At 48.0% G+C, this 21,329-nt stretch overlaps 1 protein-coding gene across 1 annotated transcript in view; it reads left to right on the top strand.

Annotated features, from left to right (window-relative positions):
- The window catches only part of FGF18 (fibroblast growth factor 18), a 70,829-nt gene extending 68,773 nt beyond the window's left edge, over positions 1-2,056 (top strand). Inside the window, exon 5 of the mRNA XM_061456471.1 lies at positions 985-2,056. Within this exon, the coding sequence (XP_061312455.1) occupies positions 985-1,251 (267 nt within the window). The 3' untranslated portion in view covers positions 1,252-2,056. The remainder of the gene's footprint in view (positions 1-984) is intronic.
- Positions 2,057-21,329: the final 19,273 nt, after the last annotated feature.

The raw sequence follows: 21,329 nt of genomic DNA on the forward strand, positions 1-21,329 counted from the left end.
AGGACCGTGTCCCCTTTGCCACCAGAAACGAAACCCCCTTCCAAACCAAAGCCTACTCTGAGACACGGTGTAAAACCAGGAGCTTGGGTCACCCACTCTGGCAGTGAAGCTGTGGTGGGACTGGTGGCTGAGAAAACTGCTGCACGCCGTCCTGTAGCTGCAATCCGATCAGGGTGCTGGTGGGATGCTGTTTCATCCGGGCAGTCGCTCTGCCATGGGAACAGCCCTTTCCACTACTGTTGTAACAACACCAGCATCAGGGATGCGAGTTGGAGCTGAGCCTGGGGTGTGCAGTGTGGCTGGGAAATAACTGCTGGCTTCGGTGCTCTGCAGGGTCCCAAGGAGTGGAGTGGGGTCAGGGGTTTCAACACCTCCTGCACCCCGCTGGCTCATGCCTGGAGTTCCACATGAGGTTCATTTGCCAGGTATCATGTCCAGGATGCTGCCAAGGGATTGTTTTCAAAGCACTGGGAAGACTTTTAGACTAAGGCTTGTAATGATTTTAGTGGGATTTGGGTAGTACGGATGCGAGTCCATAAGATTTTTCATAAAACATAGCAAAATGGTAGAAGGGGAAACACTGTTGTTTGGCCTAGATAAAATTCTGATTTGTTTTATTTTTTCTGACGAAGGATGATGTTTTCCTGGCACAAGCTCAATTCATCCTCCTTTCCTAGTGGAAAAAGCAAAGCTAAATATCTTGCTTTCCTTGGAATTGAAGGAGCTGGACTGGATAAACTCAACTGTCTTTGAAACATCTTTCTGTCCTTGGATAGCAGTGTTTAAGAAATGAAATGATGATCTCATGCTTTTATACTTTTTATTCATTTTTATTTCAGCTGATGCTCGTTACGGCTCCTATTAACAATGTTTGAACCCAAAACAAGGTCCAGATGTGATGATTTTATTTATGCCAAGTCGGGTTTTGGTCACTGGGCTTGCATTTGGATAATGAATGTTTTCCTCCTTTTTTCCCTTTTTCAGCCCGATGGCACCAGCAAGGAGTGTGTCTTCATCGAGAAAGTCCTAGAAAACAACTACACGGCACTGATGTCAGCAAAATATTCAGGCTGGTATGTTGGATTCACCAAAAAAGGGAGGCCACGGAAAGGGCCCAAGACCCGGGAAAACCAGCAAGATGTACATTTCATGAAGAGGTACCCAAAGGGGCAAGTGGAGATACAGAAACCTTTCAAGTACACAACAGTCACCAAGAGGACTAAGAGAATACGACCCACCAACCCCAGTTAAAAATAGACAAAAAACAAACAGTGTCACAGTAATAAACCACGAAAAAGAAAAAAAAAAAAAAAACTGCACCAGAGGAATATTTTTACATTAAAAATAAGGAAGAAGCTCTATTTTTGTACATTGTGTTTAAAAAAAAATAAAAATAAAAAAAAGGAATAAAGACTAGATGGCAAACGCTGGGGAAAAGCTGTTAGGGATTTATTGTGACTTGAAAAACAAACCGAACTGCTCTATTTAAACTGACTTCTTGTTGTTGATGACACACAGGTGCTTATTTTGCTTTTTTTTTTTTTTGGAAAGGACAACTTTTCAAGCAGATCCCCAGAGGAGGAAAAGAAAAACAAACCAACCAACCAAGTGATTATTAAAGATAAGGAAATAAAAAACCAAAGAAAACCAAAGTTCTTTCCCAAAGTTACTGAGACCCTGCCCCGAAAAGTGCCGGTTTTTGCAGTAATCTATTTATTGTCTGCTGCCCGCCGGCCCAAGACAAGATGGTGTGTGCTGCAGTGAGTGAGTTTCCGTGGAGTTCTCGACGCATCGATCTTCTGTAACCTTTCTGACGACATAAGGTGTCACGGCTCCGTGATCCTGCATTATGCTCAGTTCTGGAGAATGCTGCTAACTACATTCAAGTGACTACAAGATGACCTAGTACACCAATGATAAGGGAATATTTTAAAACCAGCTATATTATATATATTATATATATATAAGCTATTTATTTCACCTCTCTGTATATTGCAGTTCCATGAACCAAGTATTACTGCCTCAACAATTAAAAAAATTATTTAAAACACGTGTACATACTTTTGCTGTTCACACTTCTTTCCCCTCCCCGAGTAGTGGGGTTTTTAATGCATATTTATCTTTCATGTGAGGTCAGCAGGATATGTTTGGGGTAGCTTCCCCACTATAATCTTCATTGTTAATTCTGCAATTCCTCCTTTTCCTCAGTGCTGTCTTCTTCCCTTGGTGTTCCCACAAGGGAGAAATCCCGCATGGGTGATGATGGGCTGAGAGTGCGAGAATCCTCAACTCCACACTGGTATTTTTCAAGAGCCAGAGTTGTATTTGATCCCTTTCAGCCCAACAAGTATTTCCTGAAGCTTTGGCCAAGCAGAAGGTAAACTGGAAAATCAGCGCCTGACTCAATTCACACATACTGACGTATGGCTTGTGCTTCCTTCACCAGAGGTTTTGAGAGGGGCTGTTTGTTTCAGCTATTTAATCCAATACTATATCTTTCAAACCTTGCCCTCGGTGGGACGAATCCCTCTCCCTTTCATGTGTAGTTCTCCCAGCCTGTCAGTAACTTGCTTTCCGGGTTGGTCCAGCCAGCTTTGCCTGGTGTTTTGCAGATGATGTGGATGATGTAAAGCCACATATAAATGCAAGGTGTGAACCTGTATCCACAGACTGACCCATGCAGTCGGTGTGGAACAGCAAGGGGGCAAAAGAAGTAAGATGAACTAACTGACCTCAGATTTTAGTGAAAATGAGAACTGAGCTCAAGTGAAGCTTTAAGGAGAAGCTCGTTTGACTTCTTCCTTCTCTCTGTGTGCAGACATGGCTACACTCGCTGATGCCAGCCAGGCCTGAAAATGCTCAAAGCCACTAAGAAAGCTTTTTCTTGTTAATCAGAAGAACGACTCTCCCCGGAACAATCTTTCTCAAGATAACTTTGAGAGCTGCAGCCAACTCCTGCAGATCAAAGCTGTTTGGGAGATGGTGCAGATAAGCATGCAAGCTTGAGGATGCTTATCTGAAACAATCTCCAAACCTTGCAAGCCTAGAGAAAAATGAACAGTGCTAAGCAGGGTCACTCCAATGCTGCTCCACGAAAAGCTGGGCAGCCTTACAGGTGATGGCTTCACCCCAGGTACGCATGGGTGGTCACTTGAGTAGCTCCTCTCCCAGTGAATATACTGGGAGCTGCTTTCCTGGTGCACCTGGAGACCAGCACGGAAGCGGGACCTGATGGCACAGTGGTGGAATTGGTTGGTGGCGGCTGGAAGGCTTGGCCAGCTTTGCCTTCAGATTGATTCATGTGGGAGAGATTTGGGGGAAGTTCAGAGGAGCGCTGGGGGTGGAGGATTGGGAGCGGCTGGAGATTTGCTGTGTTAGTACCTCCAAGAGGAGAAACCCAGTTAATTTCCAGAGCAAGAAAGGATTTATGGGTGCCTTTTTTCTCCTTGAAATATCGCCATGGCCCATGGCACTGATGGTTTCACAGTCGGAACGACAGGGTTGGTTTGCCATTGGGGAAATTGAAGGGGTGGAGGCAGTAAATGCTGGAGGAGGCTGGGTAGAAGGGATCTCTGTGAGCAACCAGGGAGGATCTGCTCCCTCTTCCACAGTGCCCACCGGTTTTGGAGACCAGCACATTGGAAATAGGGGTCATGCAACTGGCAGCAGGGGCTTCTGGCACTTGTGTTGATGAGTTATAAGAGTATTTCCTGGACAGCAGTAAGGTGAAAAAGTGAAAAGTCAGTGTGGTGAGGAGATAGGATGCTCACCTGGGTTAGGTGCCACTGGAGAGATGTTGGCTGAGGATGGTGTGCATCAAGTATTTGTGTTTGAACGTCTGCTCTTCAGGCTTTCTTAACAGCAACAAAAACAGGGGCAAAGACAAGAAGAATTCGTACCCCTCAGAGTACCTTCACACTGGGCAAAAGTGTGCTCTGGGGACGAGGGGCTCAAGAAATGAACCGGAACGTGGGAAATCCACCACGTGCCAAGTGATGGGCGTTGTGTTTGTTGCCACCAGGCACATGGTGTTTCTGTGCTTGGGTCGTGCTTGGTGGCTAGGACGGAGGTTGCAAGTGGCTGTTGACAGGTCGCTCTCCTGACCTCCAGACTCTGGAGAAGCAGCTTGTCTGTGGTGTTTACCATGCCTTCCTTTAAAGGCTCCCTGAATACGAGCTGAGATTCCCCATGTAGGCTATTACATTTGATTTACTTTATAATTGAAAATTGTTAATGAGGATTTAATTACTATGGTGGAAACAACCTCAAGAGCGAGGGGTGTAACATTAGGTGATTGCTTGAAGCAACTGGTGGAATGAATGTGTGTGGAGCCCTGGGTGGGCACACTTTAAAACAAATACATTACTTAATTGGATTTAATAAGAGTATATTGTAGCTTCTGTTTCAGAAATGCTGCTAGATTTGTAGCAGTGTTTTCATAGCTGAGATCAGATAGTGGCACGCTCTGATAACGCTGTGGTGGGGTTTGTCATGAAGCCGCTGGGCATGCCGCAATGGGAGTCCATCCCAGGAGGGAAGCTTTGTAGGTCCAGGGAGGTTTTTGTCAATACGTTGAGCACGTTGCCCAAACCAGACTGCTGTTCGGTGAGACCTTCCGGGTGGTGGGTCTCCTGTGCTGTTCCTTGATGGTGAAGGATGGGTGGTCAAAGCTCAGCTATGCTCTGTGTCTAGTTCAGGTTAGGCAGACCCTTCAGCACAGCATCGTCTTGCTCTGTCTGAGGCTCACCACTGGCTGAAAAGACAGAGTGTCCTGGTCCCTGTGCAAGGTTTCTTCCAGCTCCCTGCAGCTTCTCCTGGACCACAGAGCTGTTGGGAGCGGTTGATCACGTTTGACATCCCTGCAGCTGGTGCCCCGAAGGTGGTGTGGTCTTTCCTGCTTGACAGCCAAGTAGTTTTGCTCTGCCTCTGCCTTGTTGATGAAGATGTAGGTGCCATTGCAGGCTCTGGGCTGCAAAGCCAAGTGGTTGCTGCGCCTCATTTGCCCTGTTTGAGCCTGATCTATCCCTCTTGCCAGCAGCTGGCTTTTGGCAATGTATCCTTTGGGAGCATGTGAAACTTGGTACTGCTTTTTCTCCTCTGTCCTTGCAGTTGTCTTTAGCTCAGGATCATCCCCATAGCTCTGCTTCACAGACTCTCAGTTAGAGATGAGCTTTTGCAGATGTGAAGCAGCAGAGAAGCCTCTTCCAGGAGCACAGCTGCAGTTTTAGCTGTGCCCTTCTGCAGGTGGGAGGTTATGGCACCTGCACAAAGGTGTAGCCTACCTTTGAAAGGGAACTGATCGCTTCAACTACATCACTTACACAGCAGTATGTACAATATCTATACAATTAATACTAGCTTCTGGGTGTGTAGCTGATAGACTCCAATAAATGTCTCTGGGTGGGACAAAGTAAGAAAGAAGCAACTGGGGCAAAAATAATGAAGTCTGGGGAAGGAATGTTGCCCTGATGCTTGAGTGATAAGAAGACCCAGTTTTTAGGTCCATGACTTGTGGAGTTTATGCCATAGCTTAAATGAGCTGGGTGCTGTAGTGCCCGTGAACCCGTTGTGTCTACAGGGAGATGCGTGTGGGAGTGGAGCAGAGCTTGGGAAGGATCCTGGAAAGCACCATGAGGCCTGAGCTCAGCAAACCCCTGCCATCTGCACTGCCTCAAACTGTCTTGGTCTTTGCAATAGCTTATTTACCCTGGCTCATGGAAACACAACAACGTAGAAGTTAGGTTTGGTTTAAACAGCCCTTTGAGCCCAGCCTGCTCCAGCTCTTGGTGCAAGGCTTCACTAGTGCGTAGTGCTAGGAACAGTGTTTTGCCCCATGGACGTCCATCAACTTTCCTGGATTCACTGAGAGTTTTGGTGCCTCCATGGTTTTGCAAAAGCAGTGGGATGAGATTACAGCCAGGACCTCAGGCTCTGGATAGAGAATATGGTCTAGCAGTTTGTCTTGTCTAGGTGAGTTTGTCCACCAAGCATGATCTGATTGAGCAAACGGAGTTGTGTCTGGGTGGGATAGGTTGGGTAATGGAAAACATGTGACTTTGACTAAAAGAGCATGCTATGTTACCATACCTGCCTTTGAGGTTGTCCTATGTGGAAAGGTGTGTGTGTGGAGCGGTGATTGTACTTTGTAGGGCATTTCAGTGCCCCAGAAAATGCAGGTGTATGCCAATGAAGGAGGAGAAGGTGTGTGTATATTCATCTATCTGCAAGGGTTGCCCTCAGAGCCCTTTGCCTGATATGGCACAGCCTGGAGTCCCGTTTGGTCCCACTCATCCCACCTAGAAGAAAAAATCAGACAAAGCCTGGTTGTCCTCTAGGGAAAAAACTTTTGTCTCCTGTCCACTCCCAACGTTAAACCCATATTGTGTTAAACATCGTGATTTTGGTCTGCTGCAAGGAAAAGCAGGTAAATTCCTATGCATAATTTCCTGGTGTAGTGCCAAAGGGTGGAAGTTTATACTTAAGATTCACAACAGCTGTTTCAAGTGCCTATGTCTCGTGCCAGCCATACCACCTGAATGGCCAAGGGATATATATAAAACTTCAATTATTTTTTGACTGTTCGTTGTTATTCATTTGGAGATGGATGAGAGGAGATTCCTCACGGATGATGTAACCTACACAGACTCTGTTATTTCCAACGGTGTGAGCTGAAAAATTGGGGAGGAAAAATCAGGTCAAACTGAAACTTCTTTTTAAGTGAGACAAAGTACAGGGTGGAGAGGTTTGGGTTTACCAAAGACATTTAATTCACTGCATTTAACAATCTATTTCATTTATTTATATATAGGGGACTTTAAAGGGGGGAAAGAGAAATCAGAAGCTTCACTTTGGATTCAAAAGCAGTATTTGATGTGTAAAAAAATCTCCTCCGCCTGTTCTCAGTGGAGTCTGTTTTCAATGTCCCTGAATAGATTTGAGCACTCTCTAAAACTCCATTTCTGTGGCAGTTTACTGCTTCTTTAGCAAATCCCACCTTGCTCCACTGGATGAGACCATGGCTGGTAACTCCCACCACCATTCCACAGAGCCTGCTGAGGGGTCCATACACCAAACCCTCCCTGGTTTGGCCCTGTCTTACTTATTTCTGCTGAACCCCCCCGGCTGCCACCCCCTTTTCTCCAGAGGCTGACTTCTGGCTGATGGGAAAAAAGCTCATAACCCATTTCCTTCCTCCCACGGCATTTTAAGCTTGCAACAGCTGTGTTAGGATGCCAACCCAAGGAGACCTAGTCCACGAGCATCCCCTCTGGTGCATCACCTGCAGCATCCCTGTCCCATGGCAAGGTTTGTCAGTCAAGACCTGTGGATTTAGTGATTACCCTCAGATACTGGTGGCAACCACTGCCGTACCTGACCCTGTTTGTTTTGGGTGGGACTTGTTTCTATTCAGTTATGGAAAGTTATAGTCCAAAGGTGGCTGACACCTGCCCGGGCAAGAGCCTGTTTCCAGTTTTGTGGCAGACAACAGGGTAACTGTCTGCACATCCCCAGTCTGCCAGGCTGGGGGACCCTTGGCTGAGCCACAGGAAGTGTAATTGGGTTATGCCAGGCTTGGGAAACGACCGCTTGAGTTTCCCAAGCCACATCAAACCCATCTGAAGAGAGATGAATTGGTCTGCTCGGGCCTAAAGGATAGAAAACACTGCCTTTGTTATGAAAAAAACAACCACGGCGGCCAGGAATAACAGAAGATGTAACCGCATTGGAGCCTCTAATGGGAGTTTCTTCCTTGGTTAAGCAGCACAAGTGTCATGAGATTCCTGGTGTGTTTTGAGGGGTGTCCTGGGTGAAGGGCAGTATGGCCTGGCCAGGGGAAGCACCGTAGGTGATGCTGCAGTTCCCTCTTTCCAGACAGGCACTGAGGACCGACTCCTCCTCTGGGTTGTGGTTTCACCAGCTTATGCAGTCCAGGCTTGTAAGGGCCAATTTTTTTTCCCAAAAGAGGCAATTCCAAACCTGCTTCCACCCTGAGTAAATGAAAAGAGCTATGGAAGCGTTGGGAGAAATCTGTAATTGGGAGATTCCACCCCAAAACCTCAGAGCCAGGGGATCTGGAGACACGTGCCCGTTGTGGGGTACATCACCTCTCCATCGGTAGCTGGGAGAGATGGACCACAAGAAACCCTGGCACGCGGAGCAGAAAGGGCACAAGGGAAGGCTCTGTGAGGGTGAGTGAGGCTGTGTGCAGAGGTGGCTGGAAGCAGACCCCATCCTAGCTCAGAGCCAGCTGTCTGCTTGAGGGATGTTGTGTGCAGGGACAGGAGGAAGCAGCGTCAGGAACAAGGAGGGAAAGCGATGGTGTGAGATAGGCCATGGCCGGCGGCACGCCAACGATTAGTGCATTAGTTCCTGGGAGGTAGCACATGTTACTTTGATCAGATGATCGTATTTGCATGAATCAGAATGTAAAAATCTTGGCTGGGGTTTACAAAGGAGCCTAGAGGAGAGAGCTGCCTATCTATCTATGTATCTGACACGAGCACAGAGTGAAAACCCTTCCACTCCTTCCTGGGACTATTTTCCAAGGAGAGACAGCTATGTGGAGCTTAAATGTCGTTTACAGCCATGGCAGGCTTTAGGGCTGTGATCATCTCTGCCCAAGAGCTTTCAAAAGGATAAAACGAGCCTCCTATTATAAGGACTGAAAATGATCCTAAATGAATAACACACATGCAGCCTTCACAGGCACACATTTCTGAGCCATTGGAAATGTTGGCACATGCAAACAAACAAAAACACATGTCTGGGGTCTCTGGTTTTCATAGATTTCTGCATGCCATGACATTTTGAGGGTTGGCATTGCCAAGAGCTAATGAACCAGATTCCCAAGTTTGGCTCACAGAGCTGGCTCGGGGTTGCAGGGACTAAGAGAGGAGGCCTTTGGGCTGTGGACAGGTTCTGGGGATCACAGCACCCTGGGCAGAGCTTTCGAGGGGTGCCTGCCTGCAGGAGGATAGGGCAATGGGGAAGGTTGCTGCTTCTAGAGCAAGGTTTGCAGTCAGGAGGATCTGGAGCAAGGTTTGCAATCGGGAGGCTCTCTGCAGGCAGTGAGAGACCCAATATCTGCACCCATCTCTGTTTGAAGGCAAAGAGGTGGTGGAGAGCAATTGCTCTTCAACTCACAGCCAGTGGCTGTGCTCAAAACACTCCCGGGAGAGAAAGTCTGAGCTAGCTGCGTATGTACAGCTCCATCTGATCCTAGGGTCACAATGACAGCAACATCGGTGATCGTCACCGGACCCCGCATCACCCTTGGGGACCCCAGGGCTGAGTGTGGGGGACAGGGACCCTCCATCTGCCTGGGGCCCCTGGAAAGCAGGGCTTGTCCAGGCTGTGCTCCGCAGAGCAGCTGGTGGGACCCAGGCTCTTGTGTGAGCTCCATCGTCTGCCTGTCTGCCTGTCTGGGTTGCTTGGGAAAGGTAAAACGCCGCGTCCTGCGGGGTCAGATATTTTGGAGGGGGAAGAAAGCAATTTGTGGCTGTGTTGTCTGCCTGATCAAAAGTGTTACCGGACTCGGCTACACAATGTGTGCTTTAAACCAGTCCCAATTAGCCCTTCTTGCTAATGCTGCGTTTCATTCCTGGGAGACTGCACTCGGAGAGCTGTTATGACTTTGTGATTGTGCACATACCTTTATGTGCTTTCATTCTTAATCCCCTTTTTGCAGAAGCCAAAAGGTCTTCCAGCCAAAAAGGAAATCAAAACCTTTTGTTGGCTGCTTCATAAGAATTAAGGGTGGGATGAAGGTTGTAGCAGGATCTTAATTAGCCATTGTAAATAACAAGAGCGGCAGTGCCTGCAACCATATACCACCTTGGGTTGAGATATTGTCAGACCACACAAAGCTAGGTGAATGGGCAGCACAATGGCAGATAAAATTCACCCCTGACAACTGCAAGGCAAGGCACGGTGATGAATAATTCGAGCTACACATGCATGTTGTCGGGCTCCAAGTTAATTGTAATCATTTATGCTTTTATTGAGCTATCCACAGAGACTCGGGGGTCTTTTTTTCCTTTTTGCTGTTGGGAAAGTAAAAGAAAATATGAGGATGGTTGAAGAGAGGGATGTAAAATGTTCCCGAAAGCCTGCCTGTTCACAGCAGAGATCCGGAGGAGACCCTGGCTAACATGCCGAGCTCCTCTCTGGATATCTGATCTCAAAAGGGGATATAGGGGAAATAATAAGTGTTCAGAGGCTGACAATGAAAATGATTAGAGGCCTGGTGAGGGAATGCTTTATGGAGGTATTGAAAGGACTGCGCCTGCTTCATTTAGAGACAGGAAAGTAATGAATAGTCTAGACTGCAGGGAAAGTAAATTGGGATCTCCCGCTCACCTGCTCTCCTAACGCAGGCGGGGAAGTTCAATGAAAAGCAGCAAACTACAAAACTGGTGAAAAAGAGAGGTTCTTGACTTGGGGGAAATTAACATGTGGCCTGGTGATTAGCCTTGGGTTCAGACTATGGGAGCCTGGAGATCGGCCTCGGGAGGGCAGGGCGGTGGGCAGCATATTCCCTTATGGACAGGTGCTTCTTCCATCCCACGCAGTGAAAGCCGGGGTGGTTCAACCTTGTTTTGTCCATGTTAAACAGCTTTAAACAGAGCACAAGATACCTCCAGGTGTGCTTTGGGCCTTTGTCTGTCCTGTCACATAGGCCTGGCATTTCTCACAGTCCTTTGCTGCCTGAAGGAGCAGCAAAGACACTCCATGGTGGCTTTGAAGTACCCTTTTAGGGGTCCATCCTATCTCTGGTATTTCCATCCTCACAGGAAGCTCCACAGGAGACCATTGCCCAGGTGGCAGCCACCCTGCTTGCAAACCTTAGTTTGCATTCTGTCTTGGTGCTTTTTGGATCCAGAAGTTCTTCCCATGTCACTCAGGTAGCATCCCATTTGCGCACCATTAAGACAGTGCCCACACTGGCACGAGGCAGTGCTGTATGGCCACCCTCACCAGCTGGTTGGCATTGCAGAGAAGAAGTATCAGCCTCTGCCTCCATAGGGTCACCCAGGTATTCTTCAGCCCTTGCTGCCTTTCACACCAGCCACACAGAGCAGCTAAATGTGCAAATGGTCCCAGTCTGGGGGTGGAGAGGTTGAGATTACTCGTTTCGTCTTGAACATGGCAAGTTTTGAGCTTAGCGTTTCACAGCCTGATTGTACAAGCTCCTCGCATACATTTGGGCTGAGATCTTTCGTCGCCCGGAGGATTTGGGTGTTCAAGTCCCATCCATCTGGCAAGTTGCAGCCAGATTTCTCCTGTGATTTCAGGAGAAGATCCATGCACAGGGCAGGATGCTAAACTGCAGGAACCCAAAGAGGTACATGATCTGCTGGGAAGCATCAAATATAGCTGCTGGGCAGGAGGTGAGTCTGGCTCCAAAAGCTCCAGGGTACTGCAGAGGAACTGGGTGTCCTCTCCATCGTCTGCACAGGGAGCAGGTTTGGCCTGGCCAGCTCAGCAGTGGGGTGCTGCTGTCAGACGTTGCAGTAGGTGGTCTGAACCAGACCCAAAGTGTTCTAATCTATGATCTACTGCAGCCGCCAAGTGATTCAGGGCTGGATGTTTGCTTCTTCAAGGTGTGAACTGAGATCATGTGCTCAAGAAGACAATGAAAACAGACCCTCATCCTCTGCAGCTGGCTTCTCCAGGCAGACAGCAGCTCCACTGGGGTGGTGGGACTGACCCAACTGTTGCCAGCTCAGCCACAAGTCCTGGAGAAGCCTTTTCCCTCCCCAAGGCATTGTTTTCCATATGCATGGGACAAGGCAGATACCAGCTCACAGCCACCTCGGGAGGCAAGGGGATCACCTTCAAAAAGTGACTGACTTGGGGAATAAACCAAGTCAGTCCGCATTAATTCCTGCCCTTAGGTGGCATTAATGACACCAACATTTATTAGGTGGCTTCTGTATAGTGCCACATTGCAAGGGAGCTGGGAGCGGGACTTTGCGATGGGGTGCATATCCTTACAGTATGTGCTCCATTAAACACCTTTCCACCCAAGCCAAGTGCTTCGTACGCCAGAACAGCAATCAAAGCCTTTCCTGGCTTTTCACAGCCAGAGCAAAAAGAGCCACACTGTCCCTTGGGATGTGGAGAAAAAGCTCCAGGGAAGCAGAGGGGAGCATTGGCACCCAGAACAGCCCTGCTGCAAGAGCCTGTCCTGTGCACAGGGTCACCTGTGCAGGCAAATGGCAAAGCACATCGGTCCAGGAGAAACTATCCCAAGGTTCTTGAAAATGGCAGCGGTGGAGGAAAGGAAAACGGATCAAAGGAGCATGCAGAGATGAAAGATTAGCAAAAGTTATTTGGTCTGGAAGCTTCCAGAGGAGCGGTGGTGGGTGCAAGTGAAAATGTGGCTGGAGGTGGAGAACCAAGAGAGGGCTGTGCCTGTGTCTGCTGGCAAGTACCTGACCTGGAGGATTTCATTCCATTATCTGCTTTCTGGGGTTTTATTTTTGGCTTCACAGCTGTCCTGCAAGTTCTCCTCTGCTGTTTGAAGGGTGTTACTAGTTCCAGACCAGGAATAGCTGCGTCTTCCCGCAGGGCACAGGGATACCTGTTAGGGATGTTGAGCCTAATGTGCTGGGAAGATGGAAAGGAAAATGAGCACCCACCTGCATGGGGAGAAGGCTGTGTCTCCAGCGGGGTCCCTTGCTCTGGCTCTGCTGTATTTTATCTCATACATGTGCGGGTGCCCTGCACCTATGTCAGGGGTAAATTGAGTCAGTTATCTCCCACCATCTCTGTTGAAAGTGGTACTTAATCCTTTCCTCTAAACCTTTTATCTGACATTAAATGGTCATTAGTTTAAAAGAAAAAGTTAAGCTGACTCACTTTCCAGCTGGAAAAACCTTTATAATTGCAGTAAAAATGCACTGAGGGCATGTACTGATAACATTGGTTTACAGAACAAACAAAAGCCACATCAGTTTTGCATCAATTATTTTTTGGGCAAATGAATTAAACCAACAGGACCCCTGATTTGTGACTCGTGGGCACATTACTGTGTTTGCTGTTTGACCTTCCTGGAAATTTCCTGAGTTAGAAAAAACATTAAATTATGACCAGCTCCACGTTTCTGGTGGGAATCGTTCCCAACCATAAATAATAAAGAACTGTTTGGGCTGATGAGAAGGAATTCAGATTCATCTCCCCAGTGTTTCCAGTCAAAATCAGGAATCCAAGACCCTGCTGCTCTCAGGTGGGGAGGGATGCCAGTGGGGAGTGCTGGGGTTGATAATGGGATGAGTTGGCACCCATTCCGCTGGTGACCATGGCATGACCCTGGACTAGGATAGGAGTCCATGCCCCGGAGCAGCCCCTGGCACCATGTGCACCCAGTGACCAGCCCAAGGTCACATAGTGACACCCTGGTGCTGGCACCCAACTCAGCCACAGCTGAACATGGGATTGGACTGGGACAATTAAACAAAGACTAAACATTAAATCAGGAATCAGCTAGGGGTTCAGGGAAATATGGCTAGGAATTCTGTCCTTTTTGCCTTGAAAAGTACAGCTGAAGGATTAAGTTCTGATTTTTTTTAACCAGAGGTTGGTTTTCTTTTCCCTTGGAATCTTCTTTGCATTTTTCCAGCCTAGAAACAAAGTCTAGAAATACTGAAATGTGAAAAGAATGCATTTCAGCTCCCAGTTTTTCTACTTTTGACAAAAAATGCAGATTTTCTTTAGTGCAAAGGTTTTGCTTATCTGTACATGTGCGGAAATTTCCAGCCAGTTCTAGCATAGGTTGTTCAGTTTGTAAGTTTTGAAATGGAAATGCTGAATTTTCCCATGGTTAGCAGCGTGGTGCAAGGACCTCTCCTCCTGCCCCCAACATTGCATCACGCCTGGCAAGGCAGCACGCATCCAGAGCGGGGCACAAGTGAGGAGTTCAGCTTTGGAATGAATCAGAGCTGTGTTGACATGGCCAATCAAGCTGATGCCATCAGACCAGCCTGTGTCTGAAGCCCCAGAGCAGGGTGTGCTGTGACCCCCTTCCCAGGACCCTCCACATCACGTGCTCAGCACTGCAGACATCACTGCCAGAAAGCAATACTGATTGTATTTAATTTACTTGTAAATTATAGATCATGTGGGCCATCAGCTGCTGCACCAGAGCTGTTCAATTTACATGAAAGGGATAAAGTTTCTGCAGTGAAACCCCTTCTGTAGGCGTGGGAGGTCAACCATGTCATACAAGGTCCCACTGATGCCCAGGGAAGGTTTGCCACCAGGTAAAGGAGTGGGAACTGATCCTCTTAGGCTGCACCCTGTGTCCTGGCCTGGGTCTGTTATCACTTGAGGATGTTTTATTAATGGGGCATGTGACAGTTGTGGCTGCCCCATTAATGCCAGGGTTATTTGCAATTATTTGACTGGTTTGCTTATGCTGGCAGCAAGCCCTCCATTGCTACCTGCCCTGTGAGCAGAGGCCAGCAGCTGCGTGCATTGTCTGCTCTAGCCGGGGAGCTGGCAGGACCAAAGGCTCATGTACCACGGGGTATCTCACAGGGGCTCAGTCCTGAAACACTTTGCAGAGTTATGTGACAAGAACAGCAATAACACAGACAGACACAAGGACAGGGGGCAGAACGGCCCCCGTTCAGGTGCCGTTGCTGCTTGTGCACGGCTGCAAAGCTTTGGGCAGGAGTTTATTGAGACTAAGCTTTTTGGGGCTTAGCATTTAGCACACCGGGGGCCTTGCATGAGAAAAGTCATCATGACTAAAGGGTAGGACAAAGCAGGAAAGAAATGATGCGGCGTGAGAGCCCCTTCTCTGCGCAGCAAGAGCTGCTGCGAGAGGCTCCTGTTTGCATAACGAAGTAGCTCGGCTTTTGCTGTCTGCCCGCCCCATTTCTGCTTTTCCCCAGCTCCCAGCCCCAATCCAGCCAGACTTGACATTAGCAGATGCCAAATGAATATTTGCACAAATGTTCACCAGCGAGTTTTCGTGCCGCTCCCTCCCTCAAGGTGGCAAGTGTGGGTGTGGAGAGCGCTGCCCGTGTTTGAGAACATGTCCCTTTGAACTCCCCGGCGGGGAGGGTGAAAGAGAGGGGAAAAGGTTTTCCAAGCAAGAAAATAAAAATAATTAAGGGAAAAAAAAAAAAAAAGAAAAGAGAAAACCATCTGAACAGGTTCCAGCCTGTGTTATTTTGTTGTTAACCCAGAAACCTGTGGATACTGGAATCTGGGGAAGGAGCGGAGGAATGGAAACGGACTCGGGAGGAGTGGGAATATGGGGAGAAATCAAGCAAACCGAAAAAGCCCCGAATCATGACTTTGGTTTTGTTGATATGAAAATTAGACACATACAAATTAGCTAGGAAATATCCTGTTTCTTCAGGGGGGCTGGGGGAGGAGAAGGTATTAACCTTATAAAGGGAACTCTCTGGCCACCCCAGGGAGGGTGTGAAGTAAGTGTTGGGTGATGTGTTGACTTTAATGCAGGAAAGGAGTCTGCTGCTGAGAGCAGCATTAATCCTGCATCTACATTTGGGCTGCAGTTGTCCGCATCCTCCCTTGTCTCCCAAACGTGAGTGCCCCCTGTAAAGCAGTGCTCAGAGGACGCTGCCCAGGGCACAGTGCCTCCCAGCCTGGCTGGGGCTGGCTGGAGGGTTTCCATCTGAGGAACCCAAATCCGCTCATCCAGCGGTGGGCACAGCGGTGGGTATTTTGCCGCAGACAGGGATTTGGTGGTGGCCCCATGGGAGCAGGATGGATCCTTCAGCAGCGCAGGCAGGAGCAGCCCCATCCCTGGGCAGGATTTGGCCACCTTCCCCAGACCTTCTCGGTTTGGAGGGTCCAGCCATGATGCAGCAGAGCCTGCGAAGGGGGAGCAGCAGAGAAACGCCTGAGGATGGAAGAGTTAAGTGCACCTTGGCAGCGCTCCCCTGCCTCCCCTCCCCGAGCTAATCTAGCAGATGGGGGAGATACTAATTATCCCCCAAGCCGGTAGCTGTGTGGTGAGGGCGATGCTGTCCTGGAGCCGTGCCATGCAGCGCGGCAGCATGGAGCATCACTTCGGAGAGAGCTGCGTGATCCACAGGGACACGGTGTGACCAGCCTGGGAAGAGGAGGCTGCTGTGTTCAGGAGTAAAAGCAAGGCGTTAGCAGGGCTTGGGTGGAAATAGGCTTGGCTTTTCCTGTTTTGCCATACCCTTGCTTCGGGCATGCCGATATCCTTAATTCCTCCTGGGAGCTCCCAAAAGAGCAAGTAGTTTTTAACTGCTGCAGTCCATCATAGCAAGTAAATGGAAAGCTGCTCTAGCAGAGACTGTTCCCTTAAAAATCATTCAAACAAACAAACAGAAGTCCATTAATTTAGTGTGTCTGAGAGATGCCAAAGGTGCCTCGTCAGCAGGGAGCTTGTCCCTAGCATTTGCTGGACTGGAGAGCCTGGTTCCAGCTCTGCCTTTTGGGTGAGGGTCTGCGCATCCCCCCCAACACCACCTTTCTCCCCTGCAAAGCCCCTGCCCTGACGCTGCTGTGGGCTTTGTGGAGGAAAGCTGCGTTACAAACAAAGCATTATTGATTATTATCCCCTCGAATTTCAGGGCAAGCTTGCATTTCATGTGCACGACACAGTCCGTGGGCTTGCCTGGAATAAATAACACATGGGAGCTTGTTCGTATGCCGAGTCAATAGGGAGCTGTCGGCTTACACGTGATTTCACACATTTTTTCAGCTAGCTCAGCAATCCAAATGCAAAAACCCGGCAAACAGGGACATCGTGTTTATATCTGACAATCCCTGGAGAGGGCTGGGTCCGTAAACCAATGAATGGATTACACTCACCATAGATGATGGGTTTTTTTCCATCTGTGACAGATATTATATGGAAAATCTCCATTTCATATCTGATCCAAGAATAATTCAATACAAGTGAGTAATAGAAGTTAAAAGTACTGTAAATTCTTCTTAACTCTTTCAGGGCAGCATGTGCGGGTGGGAGGCAGAAGCAGGTGGAAATCATTTGTGACCTGGGGAAGGGGAGTGGTGCTTTGCGTGTGGACCTAACATCCCTACAGCTGTTGAGAATACAGGCTGTGATTAATTGATCAGGTTCTGACCCTTCTGAGGGGTGTCCTAAAAGCCTGGCTCAGAAATTAATATGGGGTCTGAAATGCAGAGGTTGTAGGTAGGTTGTAATTGGTGTTGTTACAGCAGTAGGTGGTGGAAAGCTGCTCTTCTGGGCTAGTCTGCAGCATCGTGCCTGGATGGATCGCACAAGGTATGGACCAGTGGCTGCGAGGTAGAGGTAATGTGGGGACATCAGTTTGGAATAGCTGCTTGTGGGTAAATAATTGTGATGTGGGTTGTGCAATGTCAGCTGGGGCTTTGCCCCTTCCTGGCATGGCTGTCAGCTAGGTCATGCCAATGATTCCCTGCAGAACAATTGGAGTGATGAGGCTACAGGATTCCTGAGCAGCAAAGCAGGAATCAGAGGGAGGTGATGCTTGTGGCCAAAGAGTTTGAACACTGTGATCTTGGGCTCTATGCACCAGCTCTTCCCTTTTGGGTCTTCAAAGGGTGGCTTCCAGGAATTCCTAACCTGCTTTGGGCTGGATGAAAAAAGCAGTCCAGGAGGAAAAGACTCCAGCCCCTCTGAGAACTCACCAATGTGCCCTGGAAGCACGTGGCTGCGACACGAGCTGGGTATCAGAAGTGGAGATGGAGGGGATCAGCTTCTGCTCTGCTAGCCTGGCACTGTTAAAAATTAATGTAGTCCTGAATTTTTACCAGCACGAATGAGATCTGATCATTAATGACCACATATTAATAGGCTGTCACCGTGGGTTTTAGCTCATAAAGCCATTAAATGATAGCAGACTGTTCCTGACATGCTCTGGTGCTGGTCGGGGGGGGGGGGGGGGGGGGGGTGTGCAAGCCAGGATAGTCCTAAACCCATACAGTTATTGAGGGAGTAAAAGCTACTCTGGGGTGAAAAGCCAGTGCAGGAGGGCAGAGTCAAGCCCTTGGTACATGGCCTGCCCTGGGATGGCAGGAGGTATGGGATGGCGAGCTGCTCTCTCCATGCTGAAAGAGATGCTGGTAGGTACACACAGTGAAATTCAGAATATTGAGACCTCTAACCAGAGCTTAGACGAATGCCGTTATCCTGTGCTGTGTCAGGTCATGCTGACACTACTCAGTGTGTCCCCAGAGCTGCTGGGATAGCTGGAAACGTCTCTTGGTCCAGCATGAAATGAAACACTTTGATTTTTCTTGTGAAGAAGCACAGTCCAACAGAGCCTGCTCTGCAGACATTTGTATCTCAGTGAAGTCCTGTTTTCTGATGGGATTGTTTTGGTGTTTTTTTTTTCTCACCTAGCCAGGAGAAACAAGGTACTGATGGGCAAAGGCTGGACCCCACTTGGTAGAAATAATAGAAGTAGGAATAGAAACGAGTAGAAAGAAGTATAAATACATACACATGTATGCATACACATACATACCAATACACACAAACATACACACACACGTGTATGCACCTCTGTCTTTACTGATACCACCACAGCATCCCAAAGCTTTTGTCCTTGACCTAGGCGACATGCAGTACGAGCACTCCGAACCCGAGCAGGAGAGGAAAGGCAGCAGATGGGTGCAGACAGAGATCGAGCGCAGGGGAGCGATGAGCCAATATTGCTCACTATGATAGACAGTGGTCTTAGCACACCAGCAGCCTAATGCAGTTTTTTTCTTGCTGTCATTTCTTTGGTAGATATGCTGGCAAAGGATGGATTTAAGGAGGAATGTGAAGCAGCAGAGCCTGCTGCTGTGTGCAGAGATGCTCCTGGTGTGCAGGGTGGGCTGGGTGCTCTGGGGCCCACCAGGGTCAGTAGAAATGAGCAGGTGCAGTTGGTGCTCAACACCAGCAGCATGCAGGTGAAAGTCAAGCCGAATTCAAAGTGTGTTTTACCTGCCTGCAGACTAGATCCCCATCACATGAACTGGGGGATGAGATCTGGAGCTGGCTGTGGTGAAAAACAAGGAGAGGGAAAAATAAGAAGGTGTAAATGTAACGATGGAATTTCATATGGGATAGACTTCTTTAAATCTTAAGTAATCACTGCATCAGTACATGTGTGTATTTATAAATACAGAACGTAATGGCAGAGTTTAGCAGTCAGAAACCAAGCTATGAGTGAAATTCCTCCCTGCAGAATTTCCTTCTCTCAGTTCCCATCCTCAGCCCTATGTGTCAGACAGCAAACCCCTCCATCCCTGCCAGTCACTTGCCCTCTTCTAGCCCCTGGTGTTGCACCCCGGGGAGGCTGCCTCTCATCACTGTGCATGCCAGATGCCTCATGCCTTTTACTTCATCTTGGTACCATCTTAGAACACAGCAGCATCCTTTACTTGAAATTACAGTCCTCTGGACCTTTTAGCTCCCCCCAGATGTGTTCCTTGCTCTTACTGCAGGAAATGGGCTCAGGATGTGGGATTTCTGCCTGAGCTGGAGTCTGCCATGAAAGCCTCCTCTCCCAGAGAGAAAGCCCCCTGAGCTCTCCATGCCCCCTTCCACCACCATGCAGCTCATTCCCCTTGCAACTTCTTTGAGGACATCTAACTCTTCCCTGGGCTGTGCTGACCTCTGGTATAATTTCAGCAGCTGTTTCCAGCTCTTGTCCCAGTTGTTTTAGCCTTCAAGCTTAGGTTCGACCTGCTAGGCACGGATGCTATTATGGACAGCAAATGCTGGATTCTGTTCTCATCTCCATACCCTTGGGCAATGCTTTTCATCTTTTTCTGCCTTAAGCATAGTTCTTCAAATCTGCTGATTTCAGTGGCACTCAGTTACCTCCTAGGAATCTGATAGCATTTCCCCTTTCTATCCTGCCCAACTGCATTTTGATACCCTCAGTGTGTTGGACCGTATCCTACCATGTCCTCTCAGTCATGGACCCCAAAAGACTATGCAGAAATCAGCAATGTTTTGGAACCCCCACCTCTCCAGGGTCGCATATTTCAGTTTGCTTCAAATATCAGGGAGGAAGTAATCAATTAATGTGTTCATTACTCATTTCTGGTACACGACAGTCTAAACATCTTGGGTATAAGCTGTGCTTTTTGCAGTGCGCGCCATATAAACTCACATTGAGATGAATGGCCATTGCAGCACAACACTTCGGTATTTGAGAAATGAATCCAATTTCGTGTTTTCCCTGTAAGCAAAAATAATACAGTCATTACTGTCATGTAGATTTGGATAAAGCCAGTGCTGCCTTGAAGATGCTTGTTTATGGTTAGAGCCCTGCTAACTCTTGCAAAGCTTGTATTGTGGTTTACAGCGCAGTATAATGTTTGTGTGTGTCCTTATGCTTTTACCCTTCTATCAGTGAGCAAAGAAAGAGGAAATAAGATTTGTTAGCAATAAAGCAGTATACAATAGCTATGAAAATGGGGTAATTACATAATTAGCACAGTAGTGGTAACTCGCTCAGCATGAACAACAGTAAAACAAGCCCCTGTTTCCCTGGGTCCAACTTGAGCCGGGACCCTAACAAAACCTCCAAAATGGCTATTTAGTTGAAACACACACGAAAAACTTAAAAGCCATCGTAAAACTGAGAAGGGAGGCCCAAAAAACCACAGGGAAGCCAAACATTTTCAAAGAAACAATAGTAAATTAGGTGTTAAAGATATAAAAGCCTGTTCCCTAACAATTTAATTAGGTAGCATGTCTGTTACAGACATTATGCTGCTAGTTTTGGAACCCATGGCAGGGCCTCACAGCTCTCAATTCACACTAGCCCCCAAGAGAGGAGTTTGTTATGAAGGACTGATGGTTTTGCTCTACAGAAAAGTGTGATGGTAATCAAGTGAAAATGGCAGGTAGCACAAGAAATTACTATTTTTCTTTCCTTTTGCAACTTTCCTTGACATATACTTACAGTAATTAAAAGCCCAGTTTGAAGGATAGACCTGGTTTTAATTAGCACCTGCTTTAGTTTCATCTGAGCTCATTCCCTTGAAGAAGGAACGAAACAACAAAACCCTTGGAATGGGCTTCAGTTTGACTGGCATGAGATAAGCCTGCCTCCAGCTTCTGTCCCGCATGTTGGAAGGGGCCTCCACAGCCAGACACAGAGGCAGAACCCCAGCACGCTTCAGCTGAGATTTCCTTCAGTTCCTCCTGCAGCTACATGGCATGTCTTGTGCTTGGTAGTGAGCCTCTTCTTACCCCTTCCTAAGACTGTGTGGTGGGGTTCTGGGTCCACCAAAGAAAATGGAAGTGCTGGTGGCTTTGCTCAGGCTGGGTCCACCATTAATGACATTGGAGAGTGAACCCTAATGGG

The sequence above is a fragment of the Pezoporus flaviventris genome, unplaced genomic scaffold, assembly GCF_033815535.1.
Source record: "Pezoporus flaviventris isolate CSIRO_AGI_PZ_B2104156 unplaced genomic scaffold, CSIRO_AGI_Pfla_v1 ptg000023l, whole genome shotgun sequence".
Classification (NCBI taxonomy): Eukaryota; Metazoa; Chordata; class Aves; order Psittaciformes; family Psittacidae; genus Pezoporus; species Pezoporus flaviventris.